The sequence below is a fragment of the Falco rusticolus genome, chromosome 5 (genome assembly GCF_015220075.1).
Source record: "Falco rusticolus isolate bFalRus1 chromosome 5, bFalRus1.pri, whole genome shotgun sequence".
Classification (NCBI taxonomy): Eukaryota; Metazoa; Chordata; class Aves; order Falconiformes; family Falconidae; genus Falco; species Falco rusticolus.
Window position 1 is genome coordinate 30,952,540 of NC_051191.1, and position 15,923 is coordinate 30,968,462.

Below are 15,923 nucleotides of genomic sequence, written 5' to 3' on the forward strand. Positions count from 1 at the left end.
TTGCAGTGTTTCTCTGTGGCCTTCTGGCTCTATGTAAACAGGGAGATGAGTCATAAGTCTTTTGGCTTCACAGGAATAATACATATCACTTGCACCCAGGCGTTTTAGCATGTCTGTTTTATTTCTTGTTTGAAATCCATATTAATTAAAGATAGTAGATGAGACTGTAAAACAAAGTTCACTTAAGTAAGTGAACAGAATTAAGGACATGTAACTTTTCCCTGACTGAAATTTGTTTTCCCAAAACTATTTGTTTCTCCACCCCCCCACCCATCCCACCCCCCACTCCTTTGGGATTCAGCTTACTACCTAGGCTGATCACTAGGTAGAAATAATATTTTCACTGTATTGCTTTCATTTTCTTTCATGTTGGTGTCTCCTTTTTCTGAGCAAATTTCATCTGTAATAAATAATTTGGTTTATTTCACTTCACAAGTTATAGGTAATTTTGTAACCTAGAGCACTGTAAGCATACTATAGCCTTACTTTAATCTCATGACTGTTTTCATGTTGATTTATAAACAGTATGCTACAATCTAAGAGAAGATATTACATAAAAATAAAGTATGTAATACATGTAATAAAAATACAGTGTCCCTTTCAACATTAACCATTCTGTGATTGTGTCATTCACATCCATTTCAAAGCTGATCAAGAGATACTGGTGAAGAATAAGAACTAATAAACTTTCCAATTCTCCATTTGTTTGTATAAAAATACAAATGGATTTTTAAACCATATTGGCCAAGAAGTAGCCCAAAAAGTTAGGCATTAGATTTAGTTCATACTGGGTTTTAGGCAAAGAACCAACAACTTAATATTTTAATGAGTTTTTCTCTTCATACAAAACGTTCATACAATTGTAACTGTGGAATTATGTAAGGGCAGATAAAAAACTTTGCGTTAAGAGTTTTAAGTTTTGTTACCATGACATGAAGTGAGTCTGACCGAAAATTGTGTCACAGTTTGATAATTGGTGTACTAACATATTTAATTTTTTTTCTTTACAATTGGACAGGTACTTAATAGCTGGAATAGTTGGACTTTATCCTGTGAAGTAATTAGAGACAGATAATGTGTGTAATACAGAATACTTTTGGGAACATGGTGCAAATATGTATCAGTAGGTCAGGATAGAATGAACATTATTTGTGGCAGACTGAGATGTTCAAGCTCATGCTGCAGCCTGGCTGGCTCTTTTTCCAGGCCCTCGGGTGCCTTTGAACCATGCTTCCCCCTCAGCTGGGCTCAGAAAGGGGCATGCCTGTGTCTGTGGGGTGTGGGGCCCAGGCAGGCTGCACTTAAGAACATTTGAGTGACTCTTCAGGAGCCAGATAAGGCCACTGCTGAGCCAGAGCTGAGGCTGGACCTTGGCAGATTTTGGGGAGAAGCATTTTTTGCATGGTTGTCTTTGTTGCTCCCGATTCCTAGAAAAGCAAACCAGCATATGAACAGGCTGTGCAGATGCGTGTCTTAGATGAGCAGTACTTCACTGAGGCTCTGCTCTGTCAGGTAAAGAGAACTGCAGTGTTTTCACCTAGGACGTCATTCATCCACAGTCCAGAAACACACACACGTCACAGAGAATGACATGCTTTCATATTTCCCTTTTAAAAAGAGAAGTTTAATAGCATCTCTCCCCAAAGGGTTGCATAGACAAGAGGTAGAAGAGGCCACCTGGAACCTGTTCAAGATACATGGATTTCATGTGGGCTGCAGTGGGGAAGGCCTGGGAAATTCAAAGTCAGTCTAGGAGAACTAGTGACTTGTGCTGTCCTAATTTATTTTAAGGTTACGCTATGTCTGGAGAGGTCGGTTGGTCAGTCTGTGTGTCTGTATCTCTCTCAGTATAGGCAGGTACTCTAACAGATTAATGTACTTTACTGAATTTGTTTATATTTTCTCTAATGGCTTCCTTCCTAAAGAAAGCATCATCCTTGTATAGACCATAACGCCATTGCCTTTCAGCTTTTGTAAGTGCCTGCCTCACCCAGTATTTCGGAAGTCTGGGACCAGTGGGTATATTAACCTTAAGTTTCCTCTCTTTCACAGGTAAAGAAACTGTATCTTCCTTTTCCCCTATGAATTTTCTTTTAGGTCTTGCTTGTCTACATCAGCTGCTTCACATGGAAGAGGTTGTTCTGAATTGCTGATCTGGAATTGATTATCTGGGTGCCACAGTATCAAACAGTTCTGGCAATTTCATTGTAACGTCCAGAATATAGGAATATCTTTTTCCTGCTCAAAGTTTTATTCTGTGTTATTCATTATGGCACATTTTTAAAAGATCAGTTGGATGCAAATTAAACGAGGCTTTTCTAAAATGTGTTGGTTCCAACTTGCCAGAGTACAAATCCAAGGAAGATCAAAATATGAAAAATTTTGTCAGGCTATTTAAGAACAGTAGGTCAGCTTTTGTTTTTGTTTAATCTTACCAGGTTGGTGTTTCACTTTTTGTAACTGATTAATAGGTGGTGATAACTTCATGCTTTCTTAACAGTTTTAGAAATAGAAGCACATTTTTAGAATGACTGCTTATAAAAGAGATTTATTGGGTGAGTAACGAGTGTTTAAGGTCATCCCTAGGAAATCCACACCAGGAAAAAATAAAATGTAATTAATCTCGGAAATAGTTGTAAAATGGGCAGCTAGGAGAATAAGGGGAGGGAAAGGAGCCTGGGATGGTTTTGTATGTACAAGTATTCTGTCCAAGCAGAGATCTATAAGGTGCACAGCTACAAAGAGTGCAAGTAGTTGAGTGATATAATTGCTGCTTTAAGCTTACTGAAAGCACCTTAGACTGCTTCTGGAAAGAATGGTTCCTATGGAAATAATGAATGGAGATTCCCCTCCTCCCAGTGGTGAAAGCGTTTCCATTCAAAGTTGAATTTGTGTTGCATTCCATGAAAAACATCTCTAGAAATTTTCAAGGGGTTTAGATTCAGGAATGGAAGGTAAATGGTATCTCTGTGACTCTCTTGCTCTGAGAGATGCTTTTGGGGAATTTTGGTGGGAGAGGGAAGAAGTGTATTTAACTTTTCTTTCCCCTACTTTTTACATCTCCAGTAATTCCTGGCTTGTATTGGGATCAGATTGCCTTTCGGTTGTCAAGCATTCAGATTTTATCTCACTTCAATATCTGAGTGAAATTTTGTCTGCATTGCAGAAGATAAAACTGCTGTTTCCAAGGAAATGGCAATGTAAAGTTGTATTGGATGTAAGAAGAAAGTAGATGTAGTTAATCAAGATGTGACTCATGAAGGAGATTGGAGCTAACTTGATCGGCTGTGTGGAGATAGAATCTACCTGTTCCTTAATACATTGAAAAAGCAAGAAACCCCAACAACAGGCCTCCATCCTCCATGCAGTGAACTTGTTATTTACTCACATCTTGAAGATTGTGTAGGAAGCCCATATTTGGATTGCATATAAAAAGATAGATTGTTTTGATGTCCTACTTTCATTCAAAATTTAACCTTGCATGTTGCAGGAATATTACTATGTATCATAATTTACACTAGTGTGTAGTCAAATTCTAAAACACTGCATGTATTCTGCATGCCAGTATATGTATATATACACCAGCAAACGTAATAGTCTTGTTAGATCGAGGTGATTTGCATTAATTGTTTGCACAACTTTTAATTAGTCTTTCAAGGGATTCATGTGAACCATTTTCATAGTCCAGCTGACTCCAGAGTTTGCACATGATTCAAAAAGAGTGGGTTTTAGTGCATTTTAACTATAGCAATTTGTAATGCTGGGGTTGGTTTAACATCTGGAAGTCTTTGTCGGACACTTGTAAACACAGACAACTCTATTTATTTAAAGCCTGATGATCAGCTTGTTTATGTAATCTCTGTATTGGCCAGATGAAATACCAAGAGTCAGGAGCAGAGAGGGGGAGTTAGCAAGGTTGCTTACGTCTTAGTTTGACAGAAGTGTAATTGGCAGTAAATGGTTTCACTAATGGAAATGGTCTCAGCTGCCTTTTCTGCCCTTACACATACTCTTTTTTTTGTGCAGCAAGGGGGGGTGTGTGTGTGTGTGAGTGAGGCTGTGTGGTGGATCAGATGAAGGAGCTCATGGAATGAGACAAATCTTTTTTTCCTTGGTTATTTTCACTTAGATCACACAGTGTGCATTAATACATGGCTGCACAAGCACTTTTGTAGACATGACGAAAAGGGAGCATGACCAGTTTTCTGGAGCAATGCTCATGTATGTCAGTCTGTGGTGTTCTTGAACTCCCACTTGAGATGGAGCAAGAGCAAGACTACTTGATTATATAATTTATTAGCAGTAGTATATGCTGCTAAAAGGTAATGCAGGCTGCCAGAGATCATGTTCAAGAAGTAGAAGTAATTTTAAAGCTGTTTCAAATACTGTATTGAAATGAGTGTTTGATTTCAACCCTGGATGAAAAACCGATGTTGTTAGATGTCTTTGGCAGCAATATTTTTTCACTGGTATGAAGGAAACCATTAGCATAATCGTTATGTTACTCCTTTACTGATTGCTTTTCCATTCAAGATTTCCACAGACGGTAAAGAGAATTTTTTAAAGAGAGATATTCAAGTAAACTCATCTCCCCATTGCTCATAAACAATTTTTTTGACAAATCATTCATTTTTTTACAGTAATGACTAGATATTTTAAACATGATTAAAACTCAAAAGTTTAAAAATATTAAAGAATATATATGCAAGTTTTATAAGTTAGTGTTTACATATACATGCCTAATCGTCTGCTATTAGGTTAATTCTTTGCAGGACAGGGGTCTCCCTCCTTTCTTCTTTCCCTTCTTCATTTTATGCCAAGTGTCTCTTCTCCAAAAGTGGTGGAGAAGACAAGATCTTAAATGATCAGAGATATTTGCCTCATTTTAAGAGCTTTTGAATAGTTTGAAAGGTTAGATTCAATTTTTTATTAATAGATGTATAATGCTGTTTATAGTATAACTATATATATATTCCTGTTCCCAGCAACTTTTGGATAAATAAAATATAACATGAGGACCGATATTTCCCTGGTGCTTGCATTATCACCTTTAAGAATTATTAGTTTGCATTTAAATTAGGGATTCCAAAATAAAAAAGTCACAATTTTCCAAATCTGCAGTATTAATTTGGTTATCACAGAAAATTGTTTTTATGCATCAGATGGGTATTTAACTTTGTTCTTAGTTTTAACTACAAAAATGAAAATCACTAATACTCACTGTAGAAATACCTGTTACAAAGGGGTGGTTAATTGGTGTGTGTTAGTTTTAACAGCCGTTGTTTGTAGCAAATGAGAATATTTGCCATGTACTTTGTCTCTGAGCATTTGTTTGCTTTCCTGGCTTTCTTTTCTAAAAGTTTGGCAGTACTACTCAGAAAGTCTCCTGTTGAGGTAGATGTACAAGTCTATGTACATAGATTGCTTTACAGCTTATATTTACATTTACTATATGAAAAAGCCTTAGCAAATTTAAAGGTATATGATGCATGCATTGCATCCCTTTGGTGTCTAAAGTAGAAAACAAACATCCAAGATCCAGAGGTTTCTTTGTACAAGGGTACATGCACTTCACTAGACTGCAGTGTCACGTGCAAATTCTCCCTTTCTTGTGAATTCTGCCTTTCACCGTAAGCAGAGGCTTACATTCACCTGGAAGCATGGCCATAGCCTCAAGGCTTCAGTATTTTCCTGAAAAAGCTGTTTGAAAAATAAGAGGTGAGGAAGTTTAGAGCCCCGAGTTCCTACCTTATTGGCAAGAGTTGTATCTACAGACAGGCAGAATTTTGACCCACTCACCTATGTGTGTGTCTTTCTCTATCCAAGCTTAAAAAGAGTTGAACCACTTGTCTGTGGCTAATGGGACAACTAGGATGTTTCTGAGATCATCACCACCAGGAGCTGTGACTGATATTACTGATACAGCATTTCAGTTTTCATATATAGAGAATATGTATCTTAATGTATTAGATGAAGCTGTTTGAATCTCTTCACATACATCAGAGTCAAGTCACCTTCTCAGTCATTGCTGACTGTCTTAAAGGTGAAAAACCAGGCCATTACAGTCCTCTATGTAAAAGTTCAGATAGGCAAGTGCCTAGATAGCAATAATAGGGGGCAGAATGAAATCCTCTGAAGCTGCCAGATGTTAGGTATGTGTTCACTTAAATTCACTAAGCGGAGAGAAGAATTCTCAGAAGCAGGTGGAACAGTCAGACGAGCAGAGCAGAAGCTCAGAATCATTAAGGCTGGAAGGGATCTCAGGAAGTGTCTGGTCTAACCCTTGCAGACAGCAGTGTCAGCTATAGCAAATTGCTCAGTACTGTGGCCAGTTGGGTTTTTATTATCTCTGTGAATAGAAACTCCATAATCTCTCTAAGCAGCCTGCTCCAGTGTTTAATCTTACAGTAAGAAAGTATTTTCTTATGTTTTAAGCTGAATTTCCAGTATTTTGGTTTCTGTACATTGCTTCTTATCCTTTCTCGGGGCGCAGTAGAGTATGCCTCCCATCGTCTTTACCCTATCAGGTGTTTATACATATTGGCAAGATACCTCCTGAGCATTGTCTTCTAGGCTGAACATTCCAACTTCTCAGGTGTCAGATGCTCCAAAGCCTTAATCGTCTGTGTGACCCTGTACTGGCGTCTCTCCAGTATATCTTTCTCATACTGAGAAGCCCAGAACTGGACCCAGCATTCCAGCTGTGGTCCTATCAGGGCTGAGCAGAGGGGAAGGATCACCTCCCTTGACCTGCTGGTAATGCTTCCTGAGGATGCCATAGGCCTTCTTTGCTGCAAGGGCACATTGATGGCTCATGTTCAGCTTGGTGTCCACCAGGACCCTCAGGTCCTTTTCTGCACGACAGCTTTCCAGCCGGTCCACAGCATGTGCTGGTGCTTGGGATTATTCCTCCCTAGGTGTAAGAATGAATTTCCATTTCCTTTTTTTTTTCTTTTTTTTTTTTTTTTTTGAACTTCATGTGGTTTCTGTTAGCCTGCTTCCCAGCCTGTCAGTGTCCCTCTGCATGGCAGCGTAGCTACCTGATATATTATTAACTGCTCATCCGCGTTTTGTGTAGTCTGCAAACTTGCTGAGGATGCACTTTGTCCCATCATTCAGATCATTAATGAAGACAATAAACAGTACTGACCCCTGTATCAACCCCTGCTAAGTGACTGGCGTCCAGCTGGACTTTGTGCTGCTGTTCATAACCCTTTGGGCCCAGAAGTCCAGTCACTTTTTATTGCACCTTGCAGTCTACGTAGTTGGCCCATATTTCAGCAGTTTGCCTAAACATGTTATGTGGGAAGGTGTTGAAAGCCTTGCTAAAATTGGGATAAGCATAGTCTGCTCTGCCTTCATCCTCTGAGCCAGCCATCTGGTTGTCAAAGGCTGTCAGGTCAGTCAGGCATGATTTCCCTTCATATATCCATGCTGATTTCACCTTCTTGTCCTTCAGGGCTGCTTCTATCACCTGCTCAGGGACTGAGGTAAGGACTGGCCTGTAGTTCCCTGGATCTTCCTTCTTGAAGACGGGAGTGACATTTACTTCCTTCCAGTCCTCAGAAACCTCCCACTAGTGCCAATGACCTTTCAAAGACAACAAACTTCCAAAATGGCGTTGGTACTATTTAAAGTCATGTTTCCTTGCCCTTTTAGAGGTGAAATTAGGTTGTTTCATAGCTGTGAATTGCTACTTTTCAGATGCTGTCTTCAATGATAAAAGTTGTCAGTGTTAAACCAGCAGTTTTATACCACTCTGGGTTTCTTTAATTCCCATGGCCTAACTTTGTTGAATATTGTTCTTCTGCATATATTAGGGAAAGTGTGGCACATATTACAGGAGTTGAAAATGCTTCGTAAAATAAAATGCACTTCAAGATCAAGTTTTGTTTCTGTAATACAAATATTTTTGTCAACGTTATTTTCTGTAATAAAATAATATATTTCTAATCCTATTTTTTAACTTGTTTACTTACAAAGACATTAATGCACTGATCAGTGAAGATAGTGTAATGTTTAGTAGGATTTTCAGTGTGGATGGAATTTCTCTTGCATCTTATTTTGCAAACTCATTTATTCCTTTGTCTGCAGTTAGTGTCATGAATAGACAGAATTTTGTGCTTTGCTATTATTTTTTACAGTAAAGGCAATTGTTTGGTTCATTAACTCCTTAAATAGTCTTTCCTGACTTTTTACCTAATATTTGCTGATGCTGGGGGGAGTTTTGTCTATGACTAATAAAATAATTGGTTCATGTTCTTACAACATCCTAAAAATATTTGTGGACTGTCTAATCTGAGCCACCTTTTACTCGTTGAAACATGTCTAATCACAGAGAAAAATTAAGACTGGTGTTGGGAAGCTAGAGGCATAGCATTATTGATGCAAATAGTCTTTCAGGTTTTCTCATTGGTACATAATGCATTGTTGTTTTTTCAGGGATTGTGTAACAATAACCCCACTGTTCCTTTTTGTTTCCATTTCCATCTTTACAGAGCCAGAATAAAAGTGTAATGGATTTTTTCAAATTTAAAAAAACAAACATCAAGGCACCAGAACAAAACAAAACAAAAAAAATCCAACCAAAACCCCAAACAAAATGTAGCCTTAGTGAAAACATCTTACAGTATTGTGGGAATTTGAAAATAATGAAATTCTTTATGTTAAGGTAGAAAAAATATGATAAAACTTATAATCTGCAACTAATTCATATATGTATCTTTGAAGGGCCAGATGCATAGCTCTTGCACTGTTGAACTTGTATTTAAAATCTGTACTCTTATTTAAAATGTGTTCTGTTTCTTGCTATTTAAGTTAATTTCCAAGTAGCAATCAAAGAACATGCAGAGTATTCTTTTAAGTTTGTAGTCAGAATTCATTAAGCCTCTGCAGGTGCTTAGAAAGCAATGATTGAAAAAGTGACTTACTGTAGCTCGACAAGGTGAAACACCCGCATACAGAGTTCTAGCCTACCTGCTTAACAGCAAATGCCAGGAGAAGACCACTGCAGTTAGCCTGAGAGAAACTGAGGTGAGCCGGGTTGCAACACCAGGGTTTGCATGGTGAAGAGCATACTTGTAGTTATTGTGACCCAGCTGATAAATTATACATTGATTTGGGTCTCAACCTTGACTACCTGCTGGCTGCAGTTTTTGTTCTGTGCAGAACAACAGCAGCGGTGCCAAAGAATTGGAACAGTTTTGCTCTGCTTCTCTTGGGCAAGTAGATGAAGAGCTATCAAAGTGTACAAGTGTTTCTGTATTGGGGGTGGTAGTGAAGGTGTTTTGGTGGCAGGGTGTGTACTGTTCTGGTAAGCTTTGTGTTCCAGATGCTTGAGGACAAAGTGCGTGCAGTTTTAAGATGTAAGTAGAAGCTGTCATTGAGTTCTGAGCTGGTGTTCAGAAGCAGTAACACAGTGACAATAATCTTGGTATTCTGTTTATTCTTGACAGCAAAATAGTGCAAAACTGAGTTGTACAGCAGCTGTTTGAGGCATGGGCCTCCCGCTCTTAACTGTAGACTTAATTTTCTATGGAGTGATAAAGTATTTTGGAATTACAAATACAAGAAAAATGTTAATCAGTTTTTCTTTTCTGTTTCTTTCAGGACTCCGCCAGGATGGTTTCAAGCAGGTATAAAAGGTATGAGATCTTTGTACACAATACATTTCTTTATATATAGAGTTCTGTCAGAAATAAAGCTGATAAAATGGGTATTTGTAGTAGAGACCATCGCACTGCTGCATTAGATACATAGCCTGATTTTGGGGTAAGGATCTGAGAAATGCAGCAAACTTATCCAATCCACTCTTATTTTGTTAACTATTATAAAACAAATTCAGCTAGTATTTTGCTGTGTTTTACTAATGCAGAACAGTTTCCCAAGCAAATGTACCTAACTTTACTACATGTTACCTAGGAACTAGTAGTTTCATGGTTAATTTATGAACCACCATCTTCTGAAGTTTAATACAGGAAGATAATTTTGTTGCTTTCTCCGGTAATACTGAAAAAAATTTCTGTGGTTTTGTCATACTGCTGTCTCAGTTGTAGGGGATGGTGCCCACACGTAGGGTGTCCTGTTTGTTATTTGTTTGTCTTTTAGCCAAGAATTACCCTAGTAGTTACTCAAGTTCCTCTGTCAGAAAAATATTTCAGAAGCTCTTGATGCACCTGATCAGTGTGTCAAATCACAGCTATCACAATTATTAGGAATATATAATGGTAACACAGGGTCTGAAATACGCCAGTTAAAGCAAGGCTTTTGTGTAAACATACTTTTGACGCATGAATATATTATCTTTTAGATATCCTTTGCTCAGGTAAAACATATAGGTGGTTAATCTGTGTATACATATTCTGGCTGTAGAAGCAAGTGCAAAGAGCACCTGCAATTATCTAGTCTTCATTGGTGTATTTTCCACCCCTCAGACTTGTTCACCTATAACAGGGGTCCTCAAACTATGCCCCCCCCAAGGGTCCTCAATCCGGCCCCTGGTATTTACCAAACACCCCCGCCGGGGGTTGGGGGGGGGAAACCAAGCAGCCGCAGATGGCTGCCTGCCACTGCATCCGCGCGTCGGCCCCCTGGTTAAAAAGTTTGGGGACCCCTGACCTATAAGATCACAGAATGGTTTGGGTTGGAACAGGCCTTCAAAGATCATCTAGCACAAACCCCCTGCCATGGGCAGGGGCATCTTTCACTAAATTAGGCTCATCAAGGCTCCACCCAACCTGTCCTCGAACACTTGGTGGGGCATCCACAACTTCTCTGGGCAACCTGTTCCAGTGTCTCACCACCCTCATTGTAAAAATGTAATAACCTATCCTGTTATGCTTTAGATTTCTTAGCATAGTGCTGTCTTTTATATTTATATTCCTGGGTTCTCATAAACCTAGTTGAGTGATGCTTTTTATTGCTGAGGGATTTTCTTTTAAATCACTTTGTCACTGCAGAATAGGTGGACTTACTGTCACAACTTTAATAACTATATAATTTCATGATTACTTGCTTATTTATCAAACGCATTTTAGTTCAGTCTCCACTTCATCTTCAGTCCCTGTGCAGAATTTCATTGCTATTTGTATCTGCTGAATACTTGGTGGTGTGTGTCATAATGCTTTGCGGTTTTCATAAACCTTATCTTTATTCTGTTCACATGCTGTATATACTCACTTGCAAAAACTTGGTTGTGTGTGTGGTGGTAATAAATAGAAGCTTGCACAGTCATGTTCATAGCTTATTTTCAAATAAGGTAATACTTCAGATTAGCATTGCAAAAATAGGAAACTAACGGTAGAAAATGCTAAAATAGGACTTGTTTCTGCAGTCATCCCTCAGTCAGCTTTAGTTATATGTGGGATGTGTGTTCTTTGTTTGTCATCTTTCCCCCTCAGGAGGAATCTGACTTCCTATGAGCTGCTGTTCAGTATTTTGTTACGTATGTTGCCATCTCTTTTACACATTGCATAGTCTTCAAACACATGTTGAAAACAAAGGATTATTTCCCTGTGAAGTCAGCGCTGTGCCCAGTGCTCACAAATACTAAATGGGTTTTATCCTAACCATACCTCTGTGAGTTATACAGTGCCCACTGTGAATAGAGTTAACAGTATCTACAGATTTTTCTCAGTGTTTGAAAATTTATACCGCCCCTGGAGTAATTTTTGATGTAAGAGTACTTGAACAAAGTATCTCTTCCAGTGGCTTCACTTTCTGATGTGAGTGCTAGAGGTGTCAGGACCAGAGTCATCTTCTGTTCTGATGATGTCTGGCTTGTTTGCCCCTTCCAACACCTGCAGTAAAGGAAGGTCTTACAGAAAACAGCCTCCTTAAAGTAATTCTTACTCAGATCACTCAGGTCTAACTTAAGTCTCAAATACAGTAGAAGTTCTTTGGAAACAGAAAATGGTGCAGAAAATGCATGATTACACCTGCAACTGGTGTGTTAATGCCAAAAGGCTGAATTGAGACCATAAGGTGCTTGAAGGCTCAAATGCATTCAGCTTAATGTGCTTTTAACAGTTTTGGGTGTACTGCCTTAAGTTTTCAAAGCAAACTGTAAGCAAAGTGTGTTCTCACATAGGGACAACCAATTTGAAGCTGTTAATTGTGTTATTCTGACAACAGGTGTTCAGTACTTTGTGGGTGGGGAAGAGAATTTGAGTAGACTTTACAAACATGTGACAGCAAAAATGAAAACATGTTTCCCTAAAATCTTGGGCTCTGTTATAGACTCCCTCCCTCACAGAAAGAATGCATTATTTGCCAGAAAATTTCAGGTCCTTTTCTTCTATCCTTATTACTCCCGCTTTTTCTTTTTTTGCCTTCTCCCTCTTCCCCAGTGACATCTTTTTTATCTCGGAATTTTTCTTCACTTTGCTGGTTTCCATTTCCTACCCCAGTTAGACACCCTTTCCTCTCTCTCCCCATTTCTCTCGTGTCCTTACATTTAACTGTGGAGGTCATAGTCTTCTCTTTGTTGTTTTTCTGATTTCATGGTTGGGTTTTTTTTCCTGTTTTGTCTCCATCCTCTGACCATTTCTGACTTCTAGTCTTGGGTTACTGATACCATCCCAGGCTCCTGGTACTTTCTGTTTCCCTTCCCATATAGCTGTTTTCATGTCTACATGGAGATACCCAGCCTCCTAACAAGACAAGAAAGAATTAAGAGCAGAGAAGGATCTGTGCTGTGTGTTCTCATGTAATCGCTCTTCTCTCAGTATGTTCCAGCACTCAGGGAATTGCACATACTTTACTACCTATTTAGTCAGACACACGGGCTGCTTTGCCTTATATGGATGCAGTAATCCATGGTTAAACGTTTATATGACATTGCTGAGAAACCCATTTTACTGAGTGTCCATTGACTGGAAGACATGTTTACAGAAGAACTCCGCTGGCTGCTGTATGTTATTCTACTTCTGTTTTTTCTGACTTGGACAAACTGAGTGTGTGTCCTTATGCAGTAAAGTAATGAAGTTTTGGAATGAGGATCTTGATCTATAATTGTAATTTGTCTTCTGAATATACTTCACAGATTTCCACACTTACACCCCAAAAGTTTGTGGAGGGGTTCCTTTGTAGTTGCATAATTAACTGCATAAAATACTTTCAAAGGAAAGTGATGGTTCTGTTGTGATCTGGAGTGGTACTGTAAGATCTACTAAAAGCATGACCAGAATCTTCAAGGTCATGCTGACTTGACAGCCACAGGACATGCTTATGAGAGTATTTGGGAGTTGCGATCAGCCATCTGTCCTGACTGTGAGCTTCATGTGATTAAAATGTGTAGATATCCTTCAGTTGTGATAGCCCATATCAGCTTCCTCATCTTTCATTTCTCTCTAAGCTTTTCTCCATGTGATACACCTCATCTTGGCTGTTTCAAACTGCTGTTGCTGTAACTGGGTCTACCAGTTTTTGCACTGCTTTGTAGTTATTTTAAAGAAACACGCATGTTGCCATTAGTAAGAATGATTTTCTGATTCAGGTGTGATGAAGAATAGTTTTCTGATTCAGGTCTGATGCTATCAGCGTAGTTGGTATCATCGCTGGTTTTTCAAACAAGAGAATGACAAAGTGTGTTCTGTTTATTGAAATATTTGAGTGTAACCTAAATGTAAGCACAAATTATGTTTGTCTTGCATTCTGTAAACTAAAAAGTTTGTTTGCAGGTAACAGTAAAGCAAGATATGTATGTGGACTTTGGAATATTTTTGTAAGCATAGAGTATTTGGTTTAGGAGCTTATTTTTAAGACTGTCTACTAGCTTTTGAACCAATTCAGCTTTTTCTTAGAAGTGTCTTAAATTGAAAAGAAAGCCTTGCAAATCAGGATTTAAAATAATTCAGCAGATTTTTGCATGGTTCATGGATCAGACAGATCAGGCTGGATCAGTTTACAGAAAGAGCTAGATTAAAATCTCTTCGTGGTTCAGGGGTATGTTCCCCTTATAAGTTTGTTTATTAGTGGAAATGAACACAATATGGTATGGTTTTATGGCTGCCAGACAAAATGCAAAATGTTGGAGAGTTTTTGCCCCGCCCCACCCTTAGGATAGTACAGCACCCTAACATGGCACCCAACACGTAGACACCCTTGCCTGCTAATTCTAAAAGACTGTATTGTGCTTGAGTTTAATATTCATGTAAGAGTTGAAAAATAACTGAGGGAGAAAAGATCACAAGAAGAAAAGCTAGTGCTTCAGAGCACTCATTGGAGATGCTCTGAAGGAAATGTTAGAGCACTGCTGAAATTCTCTTGCTTAGTGTTTTTCAGATTACTACAAAGCTTAAACTGTAACAATTTACATTCCATCATATGAACCTTGATCTTACTAATTAAAAAAAAAAAAAAAAAAGGCAGCAAAATATTGTTTCACAACACTGTGCCCAGACTTGCCTGCTTGCCTGGGTTTGGGAGTTTTTCAGCAAGGGTTGGCTGTTGAAGCATGGTCTCGTCTAGCTTGTTACCTTAGGACCACTACTGTGCAGATATGAGCACTTCAAACAGATAGTGGTCACGCAGGGTGCTTTTCTTGACTTTTGTATCCCCTTTTCAGCCAATGCTGATGTTATGGGAAGGCAGAAATGCTTCAGGTTTATTTCTGCAGAAGTTTTTGGTCCAAGTTGAGCCAGCTGCAGTTCCTCGCTGTCCCTTGAGCTAGTGCTCATGCAGCTGATCAGGGTAGTGCTGCAGGGAGCCACTGTGGCTGAAGGAGAGGGTTTCCTTTTGCTGGGCTACTGGATTGCTGCATCGGCTCTTTGAATGGTTTCCTTCTCCGTCACCTGAAGGCCAGAGCTAGGAAAAGTGGAGGAGGCTAGGAACGTGCAGCTGTAGAGAAGACAAGACTGCCTTTCCTTAGCTCAGCTCTGAAGGCCACAAACTTGGCTTAAGCAGTTTAAAGTAACACAAGTCCAAGTTGGCCTGTTTAGTGATAATGATTTTTTGCTCATTCTTCTAAAGAAGCTGTTAGCAACTGACTGGATTGTGGTGCCGCAATTAATGAGAAGTTCCCAAATCAAGTATAGTTACAAGATTCTGGCAGTAAAATTAAATGGAGTTGAAAATCATTGTCGTAGTTGAAATCAATGAAATCTGGTTTTGACCAGATGGTTTTAATTGGATGAAATTGTGGTTTGGACAGTGCTTCAGGAAGACATTGAGAGAACCAAAGAGGCATTGGAAGGAGCAAGATTTATTCCACCTTTCTGTAATATTGCTGTTAAACTTGCCCTGGTGTGAATAACTGATTCTATATTAAAGGAAATGACTAGAACATCATTCCAAAGCAAACCTTTTCTTTCTGTGTAAGAACAGTCAAACTGCAATGTGGTTTGATTTCATTATATGATTTTTATTTAAGTACAGCCAGAAAAAAACTTCCAAAAGTGAGTCGTCTTAAGTTGCAGAAGTGTTTTGTGCTTTCAGCATTCTAGTACAGGAATACACATTTAGAACGAGGTTTTCATAGTGGCTAATTGAAAGTAAGCTAATGGAACAACAAGTTGGATTTTGTTAAACATCTTGTTGTACATGCCCTTTTGAAGCAGTAGTGAGGGATGTTTCTATCCAGATGTGTTCTCGTTTGCTACTGTCTGCGTGGGCACTCTGATCTAGTGTACATATGGCTACAAATACAGTCTCAGATACTCTTCTTGAAAAATAATTTAAATATACTATTTCCTGCAGCCATAGTCTGCGGTTAGATGTTTCAACTGCGTGTGTTAAAACAGTCATGTGCATAAGTTACTTGAATGCTGAAAAGCGCAATACATTTTAAATTGCATTCTTGAGCTATGATTCTAGATTTTTTTTTTCAGCTTGCAGACCTCTATCAGTTTTCTTCTGGTGCTGATGACCATTTGTACCCAATGCACATCTACTGACAATGGGCTTTCTTTTCTTTCTTACCTTTT

At 38.8% G+C, this 15,923-nt stretch overlaps 1 protein-coding gene across 1 annotated transcript in view; it reads left to right on the forward strand.

The window, feature by feature from the left end:
• Window positions 1-15,923, forward strand: part of PAWR (pro-apoptotic WT1 regulator) — an 84,527-nt gene that overhangs the window by 55,207 nt on the left and 13,397 nt on the right. Inside the window, exon 4 of the mRNA XM_037389023.1 lies at window positions 9,610-9,644. Coding sequence (XP_037244920.1) covers window positions 9,610-9,644 — 35 coding nt within the window. The remainder of the gene's footprint in view (window positions 1-9,609; window positions 9,645-15,923) is intronic.